This window comes from Primulina huaijiensis, chromosome 11, assembly GCF_012295235.1.
Source record: "Primulina huaijiensis isolate GDHJ02 chromosome 11, ASM1229523v2, whole genome shotgun sequence".
NCBI lineage: Eukaryota > Viridiplantae > Streptophyta > Magnoliopsida > Lamiales > Gesneriaceae > Primulina > Primulina huaijiensis.
Window position 1 is genome coordinate 23,082,722 of NC_133316.1, and position 17,350 is coordinate 23,100,071.

General features: G+C 37.1%; 2 protein-coding genes, 1 non-coding gene and 1 pseudogene across 4 annotated transcripts; all 4 read left to right on the top strand.

Annotated features, from left to right (window-relative positions):
* Positions 1-1,529: 1,529 nt before the first annotated feature.
* On the top strand, positions 1,530-10,116 carry LOC140987569 (serine/threonine-protein kinase CTR1-like; annotated as a pseudogene).
* Positions 10,117-11,411: 1,295 nt separating this feature from the next.
* TRNAF-GAA (transfer RNA phenylalanine (anticodon GAA)) lies at positions 11,412-11,484 on the top strand. The gene has a single exon. It is a non-coding gene; the product is annotated as a tRNA-Phe (tRNA).
* A 2,286-nt stretch (positions 11,485-13,770) lies between these two features.
* Positions 13,771-14,762, top strand: LOC140988778 (uncharacterized). 2 transcript variants are annotated; one of them, XM_073457853.1, is made up of 2 exons: positions 13,771-14,269; positions 14,306-14,762. In XM_073457853.1, exons 1-2 carry the CDS (start codon positions 13,807-13,809, stop codon positions 14,602-14,604), a joined length of 762 nt encoding a protein of 253 aa, XP_073313954.1. In that variant the 5' UTR covers positions 13,771-13,806; the 3' UTR covers positions 14,605-14,762. The 2 variants fall into 2 exon arrangements, with proteins under 2 accessions (XP_073313954.1, XP_073313955.1); XM_073457854.1 differs by having other exon boundaries at positions 13,771-14,233; positions 14,270-14,762.
* Positions 14,763-15,477: 715 nt separating this feature from the next.
* LOC140988502 (uncharacterized) lies at positions 15,478-17,260 on the top strand. Its single transcript, XM_073457504.1, has 2 exons — positions 15,478-15,760; positions 17,094-17,260. Exons 1-2 carry the CDS (start codon positions 15,478-15,480, stop codon positions 17,258-17,260), a joined length of 450 nt encoding a protein of 149 aa, XP_073313605.1.
* Positions 17,261-17,350: the final 90 nt, after the last annotated feature.

A 17,350-nucleotide genomic window follows, 5' to 3' on the forward strand; every position in this document is an offset into this window, starting at 1 on the left:
GAGATGTGTCCTAGCAGTGAAGCAGAGAGGATGGAGATGTCTCGAGTACCATATGCATCAGCAGTGGGAAGTTTGATGTTCGCCATGATCTGTACAAGACCGGACATTGCTCAAGCAGTGGGAGCAGTTAGTCGGTATATGGCGAATCCTGGACGAGAGCATTGGAGCACTGTCAAGAGGATCCTTAGATACATTAAGGGTACCTCGAATGCTGCATTATGTTATGGAGGATCGGATTTTACACTCAGGGGCTATGTCGATTCAGATTATGCTGGTGATCCTGATAAGAGGAAATCTACTACTGGTTATGTGTTTACACTTGCAGGAGGAGCAGTAAGCTGGGTTTCAAAACTGCAGACAGTTGTAGCGTTATCTACAACAGAGGCAGAATATATGGCAGCTACTCAAGGTTGCAAGGAGGCAATATGGATTAAAAGGTTATTGGAGGAGATCGGGCACAAACAAGAAAATGTTTCTTTGTTTTGTGACAGTCAGAGTGCCTTGCACATTGCAAGGAATCCAGCTTTTCATTCCAGGACGAAACACATTGGAGTACAATTTCACTTTGTGCGAGAAGTAGTAGAGGAAGGAAGCGTGGATATGCAGAAGATCCATACGAAGGATAACATAGCTGATTTTCTGACCAAGCCAGTGAACACTGATAAGTTTGAGTGGTGTAGATTCTCAAGTGGTCTAGCAGAAACGTAAGCAGCAGGGAATGGCAAGATTGAAAGGATGTGTGGAGATGTGTTTGATTCTCAATCAAATCTCCAAGTGGGAGAAATGTCGACAAGAATTTTAAATGTGGTGGGGTCAACATGTTTTGAAGAAAAAAAACGTGGGTGCATATACGGGTTGGCGGAAATTTCGTAAAGAAATAGAAGACGCGTTTTTAACGCGTATTCACACGGTCAAGGGGCTCTATAAATAGAGCTCCCCCTTTCATTTTGAAATCATACCTTTTTCGAGTTTTCTCTCATCTAATAGCATTTGAGTGCTTAGTTCTATAATATTTGTGAGGTGTTTTGTTCTCCTGTATTAAGAGAGTGTGTTATCTTTGGAAACACAGTGAGTGAGTTGTACACGACAAAATATTATAGTGGAAATTCTTTTCATCTTGCCCGTGGTTTTTACCCTAATAATTTTTAGGGGTTTTCCACGTAAATCTCAGTGTCCAGTTTATTCTTTATTTTCGGATTTTATTATCTCAAATTCCGCACGTGGGACCAACACTTTTATGATATTTTGACCACTATAATAATAATAAAAATAAAATATAAATTTATCACTTTGAGCACTTTTTACTAAATTAATGTCAATTTAATTTATGATCATACATTTGGCATATTATATTATATATATTTTGAGAAGCATTTTAGAGATATGTGACCATTTGGATGCAAAAATATTTGATTGACAAGGTTTAAGTTTTTTTAATATTAATTTTTAAAATAGCAAAAATAGTATATAATAATGTAAAAGGATTTTTTTATTGTATATTAAAGAATTATATATAATGGGGGTGGGATAATTATTATCAAGTGATTTTCTTAACCATTTTGATGTGCTAAACAGCGAGAAGCCATTAATGAAGGGATAACTGGTTTTCCCCACAATCGCGTAGAGAGAAGAAAGAACGAGGAATTTGAGCCGAATTCTGTGGATAGTGAAAAAGAATCCGAACTTTACAAAACCTCAAGGGATTCAGGTTTCATGAATTGCGAAATTAATCGGTATCTATGGATATTCCGGGTAGACGACCCAACTACACTTTATTAAGCCAAAATACTGACGAACCCTTGGTTAATCAGCCGCAGCAGCCGAAATTCGCCGCACTAAGCGGTGGAACAGTGGCGCAGCAGCCTCTGTACTACTATTCTAACTCCGGGGAGAAGGATATCTTGAAGCCGGGAAGAGGGCCGGCCTTTGATTGGGACGTGTTTGATCAAAGGATGATTCCGCCACAGTTGCAGCAGAATCGAGTCGGGAAGGCGGGGTTTCCGGGCTCGAGCGGGAGCAGCTTTGGTGAGAGCTCGATCTCGGAGGACAATTATGTGCCCTCTCTGTCCAATCCCGAGATGGCGTTTGGTAATTTAAATGACGGTTGTGCTGAATTGCCTGCAAAGGCGACGGAGTTTTCTGGAAGCGGTGACGGAGGCTCATCGTCGAAGAGCTGGGCGCAGCAGACGGAGGAGAGTTACCAATTGCAGCTTGCTTTAGCTCTACGTCTCTCATCGGAAGCTACCTGCGCCGATGACCCTAATTCCTTGGATCCTTTGCCTGATGACTCTGCCTCTTCATATTTTTCTGCCTCCGTGGAGGCCATCTCTCATCGCTTCTGGGTAATGTATACCACATTTTGTAGGTTTCGAAAAAGATTTTATGTGTGTATATATATAAATATATTTTTCTAAATTTTAGTGGAATAAAGTTGGCAGACAAGGTTTGATAGAGCTACGCTTGTTTGGGTGCCCAAAGCCCCCTAACAGAATTTATGCTAGAAAAGGGGAAATGCTAGTTGCATCAGTGCCAAAAATTGCTTAGGATTTACGTTTCAGGAAATTAGAACTCCAAGCCTTGTTTCACAGACAACATACACGGTTTGAACACAACTCTTATAACGTTTGTAATTGAGCATTTCAACATGGTGATACAAAGTAGAATAAAACTAGGATTGTGTGGTTACCCCAACACTAATCTTTTTGACTCAATGTGCTGTTTTAGACTTATATCTTAACATATGTGCTTGTGCAGAGTTGACACAACTGAAATAACAGAGTGAAAACATTAGATTGTCAATTCAGTGTCGTTAACGTCGACAAACTCATAGATTTACTTCAAGTATATCGTTGAACATTATAAAACGGATGAAATTGGTCACTAACAGGACACTGCCAAACATCAGCTGTTAAAAAATGAGCAATATTATGTCAAATTATGAAGTGAAATGCAAGTGTAAAATGGTCACACCCTTTATTTGAGCAAACAGCATTTTTATCATGCAGCCACCAGTTCACTGTAGTTTATATATGAAGTCCGGTCTATTTCCAACAAGGAATAATGACTAATCACATAGACGGCGGAGTTGCTTCCGTGGGTGAACAAAGTGTATGCTGAAAAGGGGAAATGTGAGTTGCACTGGTACATAAATTATTTTAAGATTTTCAATTCAAGGTTCCGGATTCTCGTTTACTGAAATGTAGATCTAATAATATTTCGTTCTATTGCATCTTACATTTATTCCTTTCTGCATACATCCTTTTCGGCCAACCAAGTAGCAATGCTCTATCTATCTTTTTCTGGTATATTTGTTTCTCTTGTCTCTGGTTTTATCTCATCGTGACATTATTATTCTGGTTTTTCATCTGTATCTAAAATCAATGAAAGTTTGCATCTAGTCTTTTCAACACGTTGTTCTACTTTTTTGAGTTGAAGCATTGTCATATCATTTTCTTGGTACACTTGTTCTCATCAGGTAACTGGCTGTTTGTCATACTTTGACAAAATTCCAGATGGGTTCTACGCGATTGATGGGATGGATCCATATGTTTGGGCTGTGTGCTCTGATATTCATGAAAGTAGCCGCATTCCTTCCCTTGACTCACTAAAGATTGTAGATCATGCCATTGTGTCTTCAGTAGAAGTGATTTCAGTAGATCGACAAAGCGATCCTAGCTTGAAAGAGCTGCAAAACCGGATTCATTCTATGTCATCTAATTGCATCACCACAAAGGAAGTTGTTGACCATCTAGCAAAGCTAGTTTGCAATCATATGGGGTGCGTGTTAGAAGCTACAAGCACCTAGTTAATTACTTGAGCTCACTCTTTCTTGTTGTAATCACGATTTCATGCCTTTCCTAGGTTTTCAGCTGCTAAGAAGGAACATGACTTGGTTCCCCTCTTGAAAGAGTGCACAGATGAGTTAAAAGATTGCTTGGGGTCCATTGTGCTCCCTGTAGGTAGCCTTTCTATTGGACTATGCAGGCACCGCTCTTTGCTATTCAAAGTATGTCCTATTCTACCTTGTTGCAATTATGTGCTCAGTTGTGCTAGTACAATCTTGGATTGTCTTTTTTTATGGCTTGCATGGACCTCCGTTCGACCAAACAGCCATCTATTATATGTATGCTGACAATATTGGTCCCATTTACTTTCCCAACTTGTGTTGTGTTTCCGTCCCATTAAACAGAACAATGAAGTTCCCTTCCAATGTGTTCTTACCATACCATTTGCATTCTGGGTCAGAACCTGATGTTTGGGTACAATCTTAAAACTGAAAGTGAGATCTATTCTCAGTAATTTCAATGATTTTGATGGCTGCTCATATCCGCTGTTTTTGTCACCCATCTGTTCTCGATAGTTCCCACTGATAACAAATTGTAGAATCACAATCACCATTGTCACCACCGTGAAGCATCAAGAGCCCCAGTAATTTTGTATAGTTTTCGTTTCATTTGGATCCAATACATTTTCAGGTGCAAGTTGTATTGCAATTATTGCATAAACAGGTATATCAAAATGTGCTCAGTTGTGCTATTATAATTTTAGATTGTGTTTTTCATGGCTCACCTAGACCTCCATTTGACCTAATTTTAGATTTCGGAAATTTAATCGAATAATTTACACTTAAATGTTTTTTAAAAGAACATGCCAAGGTTCAGGAAATGGACTGAAAGGGGTTGTGTACTACAAATTTGCTACAACACGACCTCATTGTCATTTTTCCTTGGATTTTTACAATTTTTTTGTACGGTCACTACTTCTAGCTCATAGTGTTCCCTTTTGAATTCGGTGATTACTCTTTCTTTTCTTTTCTCATTATATCTTGGCATGTATTGTCCTCATTAACAATACTGTTGTAAAATAGTTGTTTGCTATAAGATGAATCCCTCTAGAATTTGGTTTCCAAACATCACATAAATGTCAGTGTTTTTGCAGATTTTAGCTGACATGATTGGCTTACCTTGTCGAATTGCAAGAGGATGCAAATATTGTACTAAAGAAGATGCTTCTTCGTGCCTTGTTCTATTTGGACTCGAGAGGTATATCTGACTTCCGTAAATGACATCACCGTGGTGCCATTTATTCAATATTAGAACAATAACAAAAAATGTTTCCCAGGTTCAAAATGGATATGTCTCATTCCAATAGCATCTATTTGATCAGTGCCACAATTTTTCCGTTATGAAGTACTGTAATCTTGGGTAATTAAGACAACAAAATCATCAAGTTAATAATGTCAGATGTTTGCCACCGTTCCAAATAAAGCTAACCCTGAAACAAGATGGCAAAAAATCTATAATTTTGTTACTTTACTGTTTCTCTATATGTTTGTTTTAGATTGCAATGCTTTCATGATTAACATTTCGTAACCTTTTTGGTATTTTAATTATTGACTTCAATGAGAGTTATTTTGTTGCATGGTCTCTAAGTTGTGCTTGGATTGATGAGTTTGACTTGGATGGAGAGATTTGATTTGAGAAAATATTTGACAAGTGTCCATTTTTGGCTATATTTGAAGTCCACCACAATTACTATTGAAATTGCTTAACTTGTTATGGAGTGGATTCGAATTCCACTTGCAAGTCAAAGAATTTGAAATTATGATAATATTTCAAATTCATTAATTCAAGCACAACATTAATGTTCTATGTTGCTCCCCGTTCATAAAAAATGTTGTGTCTACATTAGATTAGAGAGACAGAGAGAGGTGAATATAATTCCTAGATTATTCAACAACGTATTGGGTTCACAGGGAGTATCTTATTGATTTGGTTGAGAAACCAGGATGCTTATATGAACCCGACTCCTTGCTAAATGGCCCTTCTACAATCTCAACGTCTTCACCGTTGAACTTTCCACGACTAAGACAGCTGGATTCTGGAATAGATTTTAAGTTGATGGCAAAGCAGTATTTCTTAGACTTTCAATCACTTGATCTGATGCTTGATGATTCTTTGGCAGGTGAGTGTATTTAATGATGAGTCTTCATGCATAAGTACTTCTCTGTTTCTGGTGATCATCTGACCTTCCTTGCCCTTTCTTGGTAAATAGCATCCTTTGGGTGAATGAAGTTCTTCAGTCTCACCTTAGCATTCTCTGTGACAATGATGCTGTAATCTGATTGTACTTTGATTTACTTTAGTTACTTTCCCAAAGTTAATGAATAAATATATCTAATGATATTTTGTCTCAGATATATGCTTTCAGTTATCCTTGCAATTGAACTTTTTCCATTTAAAATATTATTAGAATCTATTTGTTTAGAAAAATAGGCAATGTTATTAGTTTGTTGCATCCTTTGGGTGAATGAAATTCTTCGATCTCACCTTAGCATTCTCTGTGACAATGATGCTGTAATCTAATTTTACTTTGATTTACTTTATACTTACTTTCCCAAAGTTAATTAATAAATCTATCTAATGATATTTCGTCTCATAGATCGATGCTTTCAGGTATCCTTGCAGTTGAACTTTTGAATTTAAAATATTATTAGAATCTATTTGCTTAGAAAAATGAGCTATGTTTTTACTTTGTTGATTAATGGTTTCAGGTTAAATTTATGCAGAATACTTGAGGTTTGCAATTTTACCTAGTTTTTGAATAATTAGCCATGCAGTACTGTCTTTCTCTTTGTAAAACATTTCCCACTTGATTTCCTTTACTATGTTCAGAAGCTTCCTGCTGGCATATGCATTGCATATTATTTTATTGTCTTGAGTTACTTGACTGTGTGCTGTCCTTATTGATTTTGCTAGCTTGAACTTGTAAGTTAAAAGATATCTAATTGTTCCTGACAGTTGAAACTGTTCTTGATGGGGATATGGGCAATTTCATGCACCCTAAACGATCAGAAAGGAGTTACGAGGATAGAACCGGCTCCTTGCCCAGCTCTAGCAAGCCAGAGGAAATTTCTCATACGCCACCATTTCCCGCAAATTCATGGATAAAGGTTCGCAGTAAGGAACAGTTGCATTCCAAACCATCTAATGCTCATGATGTTGCAACAAACATAGTCAAAGATTCGGTCCTTCTAAAGGTTATCCCTCCAATCGAGCATAAGGATGTTGAACCACATGTTGTTTTATTGAGTCCAAGAGTAAATAAAAATAAAGATATAAGATTTGGTGAGGTCAGACAACTTAATTGGTCTATACCAAGCGATATTTCTTTTGATGTCGAAGATCTATCTATTAGCTGGTGTGATCTTACCCTGAAGGAGAGGATCGGGGCAGGTATCTGCTACTACATGTTAAGGAACATTGTTCAGCTCCATCCTATGTGTAGTTCTCCAGGATCATGTGCCTAAATTAATTGCTTGTTATTTATGCAGGTTCTTTTGGTACAGTTCATCTTGCTGACTGGAATGGTTGTGTAAGTTATCTATCTTATCGTTCTTTAAAGATGTTAAAAATCATCCGTTTTTTTTTTTAAAAAAATTTCAATTCCAAATCGATTCTTTTGCACATTCGTATGATTACATTGCAGGATGTTGCTGTGAAGATTCTCATGGAGCAAGACTTACATGGGGAGCGATTCAAGGAATTTTTACAGGAGGTTAGTGCTGCTTCTCTACAATCAACTTTAATACTCTTTACTTTGCTAGTTCCTTTAGCTTCACTTGACTGTTTGGTTAGGTGGCAATTATGAAAAGATTGCGTCATCCAAATATTGTACTTTTCATGGGTGCTGTCACAGAGCCTCCGAACTTGTCCATAGTGACAGAATATTTATCTAGGTATACTTTGTTTAGAGCTTCTAAGGTCCATTATCCTTGTTAGACTGCCTTGTATCTCTCTGTTCTAACAGACTGGGTGCTTTTCCCCCCTAAATTTCAGAGGTAGTCTGTACCGACTTTTGCATAAACCCGGTGCAGGAGATGCATTGGATGAGAGACGTCGGCTGGGCATGGCTTATGATGTTGTATGTCTTTGGTTCCTTTTCTAAGGGCATCTAAAGTACAACAGAACCCTCATCTCTTACTCCTCACGTCACCTCTCTCCACTGATTTCTTTTTTGGTGGAAACTCCTGTGACGTAGTCTCCCACGTTCTAATTTATTTTGGTTGATGAATTTTATCTTTTTACAGGCCAAGGGGATGAACTATCTTCATAAACGCAGTCCTCCTGTTGTTCATCGAGACTTGAAATCTCCTAACCTATTAGTTGACAGAAAGTATACTGTAAAGGTAAAAGGAAGATTAATTATTTTTTATTTATGATATGAGCAAGTTAATTGTTATGCTTTGAAATGTTAAAACATTTCTGTGTTTTTTTCTCCTTCAACATTCTTGAGAATTAGCGGAGTTGGTCTATGACATGACATTCATCCTTTCGTGTGGTTGCTTCATTTTATTTATTTAGGTGCTTGTATCTTTATTGATTATCATTTAAAGAATCATATAAGTTGATATGCTTTTGTAAGATGTGTTCTTGTTCCTGTCAAGCTCACCGTATTGATTTACCTTTGTTTTTAAGGTTTCTTCTCTCGCTTATTTTGTATGGATCCTTACCATGTATGTGTCTTCATCAGGTCTGTGATTTTGGTCTTTCTCGTTTAAAAGCTAACACGTTTCTTTCATCCAAGTCTGCTGCTGGCACTGTAAGTTTACTCTCTTTTTGTGCAATGATCTCATTCCTCAAACATTTGCCAATATTCATCAAATAATGAGTACTATTCCTTTTCATGTAGCCTGAGTGGATGGCACCTGAAGTCCTCCGTGATGAACCTTCAAATGAGAAATCAGATGTGTACAGTTTTGGGGTAATTCTATGGGAGCTGGCAACATTGCAGCAACCGTGGGGTAACTTAAATCCTGCTCAGGTTTGTGATTAGCTTTATTTGAGCAAATAAAACTTTAATAAAAGATTTATTGACTTATTATCTGAAAAAAATTATGCTGACTTGGGTCAAACTTCAGGGGGATAGGGGTACAGAACTGTTGCTTCGAGAATGTTGAGAACTGAAATACTTGAACGTTAGATGTAAATTGTTCATTAAATTGTAATAAAAAAATATCATTAATTATTCTATGCAGCATCAGATGCATCTGAACCTTTGATCTTTAATTTTGGGAAATTTTAACATCTGATGGTAGTTGTATTTTGTATACAAACTGATGATGCCAACGAGGATGGACTATCAGTTTGAAGTATATTTTAGCCTGCATGGATTGCTGGCGGAGCCGGAGAGACGTGCACTGCCATGGCCTCTGCAACCTGCCTACCAGTCTACCTCTTCCTCCAAAACCTTTAATGGAAAAAAATGATAAAAATGAAAGTCTCACCTTTGCTGGTTTCCTACCAGCGATGGTTATTCCCTGAATCTGTCGAAGTTTCTGAAGGATTAATACTATGTTTACATTAAGTTTGATGTTTTCTTGAGCCCACTTGTATGTATGCATGATTGAATTTGTATCTTAACCTTCTAGGTTGTTGCAGCTGTTGGTTTTAAAGGAAAAACTCTTGAAATACCGGTGGGCATAAATCCTCAAATAGCGGCCATAATTGAGAGCTGCTGGACCAAGTGAGTGAAACGTCTTGTTTATTTGGGAAGTGTAGTGTTCGTCTTAGAGGGTATAATTATTTCCTTGTCTGATGACTAGATGCAAATCTGTCATGAATGCTGTGTTTCTGAATCGACCAAAAATATGTTGAATAGCATTTGGTTTAGTACATATTATCAACTGGTGTCACTTCGTTTCTTGCTGCTTAGATTCCTTTCCACTAGTCGATTTCACACGTGAACATACTTGTCATCAATATCTCTATACTATTGGCTTCAAATTAGCAGAGAATTTCATCTGAACCATAGTCGATTTTTAAGTTGCTTATGTAACTAATTCCGCATAAATATTTCAGTGAGCCTTGGAAACGCCCTTCCTTTTCCGGCATCATGGAATCTTTGAGAACATTGATCAGGTCCCCTCCAACAACTCAGAAGGGTCATGCAGAAATACCTTCGCTCATGTGAAACTAAAGGAAGCTGTAAACCTCATTGCGATTATGTGATTTAAATTCTTCCAATTTTATTCCTTGTGGAAAAATCCTCGTGTTGTTTTAAGGTTCATGTATCTAAAAACATCTTAGTTTACCTTACTAATTTCACGCCATTAAATTTTATGTCGTCGGTTTTATTTATTTAGATTAACCTTTGACTTCCATTTAGACATGTCGTAATATGAGTTAAAACGTGATGCAACCACAATAACGCTAGAGAAAATATGGAATGTCATTATTGCTTCTGATAGAAAGGTAAAGTCTTTTACGAATTACGATGATTACAGTGAATTGAAAAACGAGGAAAAACGCTTTGGCCCCTCCCTCAAGGAGTCGCTCAATCTGACAAAATGCTCTTCCCTCTGCGCTCACAACCCCCTCTTTTTTTATTCATGTTTGCCCTCGTGCGCCGAAACCAACTCTCTCCCACTTTTTGGGCCTTCAGTCTTCTTGTAAAAACCTCGTAGATAGGCCTTTTTTTTTCGGCTCACAATTAAATTGGAATTCCCCTCAGCTGCTGCTGCTCTTTCTCTAACCAAGAGTATGTCATATTTTGAGGTTGCTTAACTGCTAATTTGTGTTATATTGTTTCTTCAGGTACATAACAGCATGCAGGAACTTCTTGTTATATTGATTTTTTTGTACAATCAGATACCATAATCACTGCCAAGAAACAAAAGAAACTGCATTTCCTTGTAGAGCCATCTGGAACTTGTAACTATAAATTGGTACATATGAGCAGAGACCTTGTTTATACGACATTAATTTCCCAACTTTTCCTTGAGTGGCTTTCTTTGCTTACATTTTTCAGAAACACAATGCTTCCTAACTACTATGTCCATGCAAGGACCAACCTAAACAAGCTCCATCTTTGGTGCCATAGAAACAAGAATCCATAAAATTAAGACAATGGATAATTGATTTATCGAAGTTATTCGAATCAATATGAGATAAATGATATTTAATCTTTAATGTTACTTATAATATAGTTTTTTTTTGAAAGGATAATATAGTTAATAATGTAGTATTATGATAATACATTCTTAATGAAACACATGATACATGGATGGAGAATTGTTTGGTCAATACCCCAATATAATGGGTTTTCTATTATTAGATTTGATCGGTTTAGTCTATAAATGGTTTTGGGTGTGGTTTAGATCAGATCTGTGATTGGTTCTCGTTGAACCAGTCAAACCGGTCGGTAGAATCAAACGATGTTAATTTTGGTGTAATGATATGGTTTAAAAAATATTTTTTAAAGCCTTTTTTTAAAATTTTTATTATATTCTCTATAATTTTTGGGGAAAAAAAAATTAATATGTTGTCCGCATCGCGTGGTTTGGAGATTTTAGAAACAAACACATTATAATTTATTAGAATATATATAGTACTTGGTACACTTTTGACATAGCGGGGATAGCTCAGTTGGGAGAGCGTCAGACTGAAGATCTGAAGGTCACGTGTTCGATCCACGTTCACCGCATTGTTTTATTTTGCTTGCAAATTATTGAATACAGGATTAGTCCCAGAGAAGTTGGGTATTAACAGCAGGCCCTAAATATTGGGGCTTCGGCTTTTAATTGGTTTGTAAATTTTCAGATGAATTTCATTTATTCCTCTGCCGTCGATTTCAAATTCAACCAAATCTTCCTAATTTTCCTTCAACTCCGACCAAGAACATAATTTGTGAAGAAATCACTGCGCAAATTTGTATTGAAACCTATTTTTAAAAAATACAAGATTATTTATTGGCTGAAGCAATATCCGCTAAAAATTCCACAAAAAGGATACTAAACCAATGGCTTGCTTCTTTTCTAATCTTGGGATGGACCATCCTGATTTTCTTCTGACTTACATCTTCTATAGTCTTACATAATAAACCCCGGCACCATAAAATTGGCAATCCAGTATGCTAACAGAAGCACGGCGCTGCCAACAAATTACAGATGAATCAATCAATGCACAACGTACCAATTACACAAGTATCACAATCTTACACCTTGTCTGGAGCAGGACAGAAAAGTTTACTTTGGTAGCCGACGAGCCAGCGCTGATATGCACGGGAGGAACTGCAGCCCTGGTTTTAAAAGACCAGAATCCAGTCCGATTTTCTTCAACTGTGGCTGGTTTCTTGGCCGGAAAAAGGGTCCTCATTTGGCGCATGCATGTGATTGCATTTTGAAAGAGACGAAGGGAGTGGAAAATGGTATGTTATGGANAAAAAAAAAAAAAAAAAAAAAAAAAAAAAAAAAAAGCCCTTCGTATGTATATAAAACTAATACTAAAATCGATGATATAAAGATAATTTCATTATTTGATTACATGAACTAATATCTATGATAAAAAAACATTACATTATACATTGCTAATAATCACTATCGTTACATCATATAGAAAAGAAAATATATTCTATTACGATTAATGATGAAAAACCGATCTTCTTGCTCTTTCATCAACAAAATCATCGATCAATATTTCATAATCAAATTTTTCCAAAAATTCACTATCAATCCAAAGTCCAAATATCCAACCCAATATACTCCTAACTCTATTTTAATTGGAGCCTTATCCAACTGGAGTCCTGTGCGGTGGTCCCATATTGACTACCCCAGTGCCGCCTCTGGTTATGCTATTCATTTGGTTAGTTATGATTCGATCTCTGTTTGATGTAGTGTATTTTGTGGATAATGTTTGGGGGATAGGAAAGTGAAACCTTTGCACAAGACCAGTTGTGTGCGTGGGACCAAGCATCTCGATAGTGGGCATTTTCGTCCATGCATTTTTTTTTCTTATTATTATAAGTCGGTGGATGATTTTAATCCAATAACTTAAGTTTTTTTTAATCAATTCTCATCATATTCTTAACATATCAAATTTTAATCCAATAACTTAAGTTTTTTTTAATCATTTCTCACCATATTCTTAACATATCTAACAATTTTGGGTAATACGTTAGCATTTTTTCTGTCATGTGGATTTGGTCTCGCTCCGCGTAATGTTTAAGTTGGAAAGAATTTGATCATTCAATTTCGAACCAACAATACATAGAAATGGGATGTTTGTATTCAAATAATAACGTACGCATTAAATATATATCCCAGAAGATGAGAAAATAAAGAGGCCCACCACATTAAATCAACCCTCTCAACCATACCTTTGAAAATCAGCACAATGCGCCAGCCATGCATGTGCAATTGTCACTCGACAAAGAAAAAACAACATTTGTTTCAAGGTGAAATCACTACAAGGAAACAGGGCTTCAAAGACGGGAAAATCTGTCTCTGAATAAATTTTCAAATCTCAAAAGTATCAAACTACAAGTACCTAAATAAATTTGAAATCCCACAACTAATCTAACATTCACATAATTTATAACGTAGTTCATGGAAGCCAGATTCTCCTGCAAATACATGCATGATTCCCCTACATTCTTTGTAATTCTCTCACGGTGTGATGGCCAAGCTCTAAAATTGTCCAAAACTATATTCTTATTATCATTAGGCACCTTTTTCCATGTTGGCCAAGCTTCTGTGATGGCTCCTTTGATATCGTTTTTATAACACGAGCAACCTCAATCTCAACAAATCGATCTATGGAAATCAAAAAATGTATAGCAATTAAACTAACCAATCACAAAAATATCAGTACTTACAAAATTTAAAAATGAGAAATTTTACTTGTTCATGACCACATGAATCTTAGTCCATTCCATGCATCTCAAAATTTCTTTATTCTTTTTAGCGTTCATTAATGACNTATATATCACGAGTGAGCTATCAAGCAAGCACAGTGGAATGTAAGAAAAATGGTGATTGTATTAATGAATTGCCAGTGCATAGTCTTAACGCGGTTATTGCTGAGAAGATACGCCATTAAACATCGTCCCAACGCCATGCGGACTTGTTATCACTATATAATCATCCTTCCCATTTCTCAAGTTTCATGCATCATCAAGAATCTTGAGTACTTAACTCTCATGCAACCTTCTCATCACTCAAGCATGGCTTCGAAGTTTTTTCTCATTCTTCTTGTCGGAGCTCTCGTTTGCGCCGGTGCTACTGCAAGGCATTTGGCTGAAACAAAGGGTTCTTCTGAATTCGCTGATGAAAAGACATTATTCCCTGGCGGCGGTCTTGGAGGAGGTGGAGGCTTGGGAGGTGGGGGTGGCCTTGGTGGTGGTGCAGGTGTAGGTGCAGGTGGAGGTTTAGGAGGTGGCGGTGGCCTTGGAGGAGGTGGAGGCTTGGGAAGTGGGGGCGGTCTTGGTGGAGGTGAAGGTGCAGGTGGTGGCGGTGGCCTTGGTGGAGGTGGAGGTGCAGGCTTGGGAGGTGGCAGCGGCGGAGGGTTAGGTGGAGGTTCTGGGTACGGGGGTGGAGCTGGCTTTGGTGGGGGTGCTGGGGGTGGACTTGGTGGAGGTGGCGGTGGAGGGCTAGGCGGTGGTTCTGGAATTGGTGGAGGTTCCGGGGGAGGTTTTGGTGGTGGGTCTGGACTTGGTGGAGGTGCTGGCGGAGGAGGGGGTTTTGGAGGTGGAGGTGGATTGGGTGGAGGCGCTGGTGGCGGGTTCGGTGGAGGCTCCGGTGGTGGAGTCGGAGGAGGATTTCCTTGAAGAAGACTCTCCTAGCTGCTTACATTTTACCATTGATAATTAATCATGTATTGAAACATGGAAGACAAAGTAATCTCTTCCAAAAATAAATTTATCATTCTCAACATAAAATAACATTTGTACTCTACATTCCCTACCTATCATATCAATTTATAACTATTTTTTCTTCTCAATTACAATGATCTATTTATTTAGATTGCTGTGCGTACCACAAATTTTAATATATAGTAATCAAATGTACTTAATCTACCAATTTACAAGCAAAGATTTAATTTTTTTTACCCATCAAAGTAAAACATTACTGATACCTATCCCTTGTTTGATGTATCATATCGATCGGCAACGACCTCATTTCAAATATGGGTTTCGGCCTGATTTAGTTATCCATTTGGTCCCAAGAGCAACTCACTCAGTGGTCCGGCCCAATTTCCTCATAATTAATTATTGAGGCCCAAAAATACACGACATAAAGTATCCTTTTATCATCTTCTCAAGATACCTTCTCATTTTAGCTCAATACCATTTTTATTTTATTATATTATATTACAATTAAACACTACCAAACAAGGCACGCTTTCTTTTTTCTTTTTCTTTTTCTTTAAAAAAAAGGAAAATAATATAATATATATTTTTATATTAATTTATTAAAAAAGAAAAAAATAAGAGTAATTAGTAAGAGGGGGAATTGGTTTGGCCTTAGGTGCCACGTCTCCTCTGATTCCTTTCTTTGTCTGCTTAATTTACACACGTCCTTCGGCTTCCTTAAATTATTAGTTCCTGAAATTACTATATACACTAAACCCCGTCTTCGGAGACCAGCACCATTTCTCAATATTTCATTGAAAAAATTTGTGATTGCTCGTTCGTGGAAAGATGATTCAGCCTCTCTATGGTCTGGTGTTCGCCGAAGTGGTGGTAATTCTGCTGCTTCTATTCCGAACGCCGCTGAGGAAGCCACTTCTGATGTTACTGGACCGTTTGAAGCAGGGGCGGGGTCCTATAGTTGTGTCCACTGCCGGAGCTACTCTTTTTGTGATTATGGTGTCCTTATTGTTTAATATAAACCGAATTCAGGACCGATCTGAGGAAGGCAGCGGGGTTAATCAGACCGATCAGGTTCTCCACGCCTCTCATCTTCTACAAGCATCACTGCTAGGTAAATTTTTAATCAGTACCTGTTTCCATCTTCGTCAATAATTTCCTTGCTAGCAGTTTCAGTTTTAATGGGGATTGTTACGCTTTATTATTCCTCCAGATACTTGTTATAGCCTCTTTGGAAAATCTTCTTTTTTCCTTTTTCGAAGCGCGCTGATATCTGTGACGATTTGAACTGTTCGACCCAAAGTTGGGTCAAGAATTTGTTAAAGCGACAGTTTCAGTTTTAATGTTGTTTTGCTTCTGCTAGAGTCGTGGTTTTTTCTTTATTAGGAAAAGAGACTGTGCCTGCCCGTGTAGGAGAAAAAATAATTTTATTGGCGAAATAACTCAAAATGATATAATCAAGTGATTACTTTTTTTATTTATGTTTTTTTTTCTGAGTCTAATAACTAAAGTAGTAAAATTTACGTTAATATATATTTAAATATTATATGAAAAAACTATAATATAATTCAAAAAATAATAAGTTTGATAATATCTTAGAAAATGTTAAAATTTGCGACCAAATTATTAATTAAATTGGCAAAATATGTGAAATTATAGAGAGGAAAAAATTGGATGATAAGATTATTAAAATTATAATAAAATTGTATTTACGAAGAAGAATAATGGATTTGAAATGATGACGATAAAAAAGTTAATCAGCAACAGCCCAGCCCGTAAGCAAAACGAGGGGTGGTCTTGTTTCTGCTTCTGTTTATTGATTTTCAAGAATATGTTCTCTCAAATTGGACTTTATATATGATGTTCCTCGTACAAATTTCTTGACCCCATCCTTCATTTCAAAACTTGTAATTTTCTTGGTATCTCCATGTACATATTGAAAAATGTCAGAAAATGTATATATGTTGTATATTCTTTATCCTGCAGTTACGAATCCGTGCTATTTTGGGTGATGATGCAAAAAAGATCGTATATCCAATTTATCACCGGTTACCATGTAGATGCGCTGTTTTTAGTTCATATGTATCTGTCTGGCGGTAGATTAGATAGACCTTACATGGTATCAAAAGATAATCAAACAAATACTCATTTGTTTATTGACAACAATTATCAACCCTTCTCTGTACTCTTACGTCAGGGGTTTCTTGAGCCTTATGGCTCAACCAAAGCTGGGTTTTCATGGTTAAGGGATGAAGCGAGGAGTCTTGGCTTGTGTCTGAGGCACAAGGATTGAGCCTTACAGATCCACAATGCGTCTTTATAAACAATTTTACAACAATGTACCTTACGTGAATTCTATATAGGGTGGTTGATTACTTTAAATTCATATAGCTGAAAAATGCTACTGTAAATTCAACTTGGTGTTAAATATGTTGCGATGTATGTAGGTTTCGCGCTCTTCCTGGCGTTGATGATAGACAGAATCCACTACTACATTAAGGAGGTCCGCATGCTGCGGAAACATTTGGAGGCTGTAAAGAAGATGGATCGGGCACCTGATGGTGTATTAAGCAAGGGAAAGGGCAAGAGTAATGTTACAGAGGAAGAGGACTGAAGGCGAGTTAACATTTAGCTTGTTAGGAACAATTGAAGGTTTGGGTTATTTCGTGAATAAACATGAAATTCAATGGGATTCCGAAAATTA

Coding starts and splice junctions, on each gene's coding strand:
- LOC140988778 (XM_073457853.1), top strand. CDS start 13,807: ATGGTGATTGTATTAATGAATTGCCAGTGCATAGTCTTAACGCGGTTA. Junction 14,270..14,305: donor TGGGGGCGGTCTTGGTGGAG/GTGAAGGTGCAG, acceptor GCCTTGGTGGAG/GTGGAGGTGCAGGCTTGGGA.
- LOC140988502 (XM_073457504.1), top strand. CDS start 15,478: ATGATTCAGCCTCTCTATGGTCTGGTGTTCGCCGAAGTGGTGGTAATT. Junction 15,761..17,093: donor TCTACAAGCATCACTGCTAG/GTAAATTTTTAA, acceptor CGATGTATGTAG/GTTTCGCGCTCTTCCTGGCG.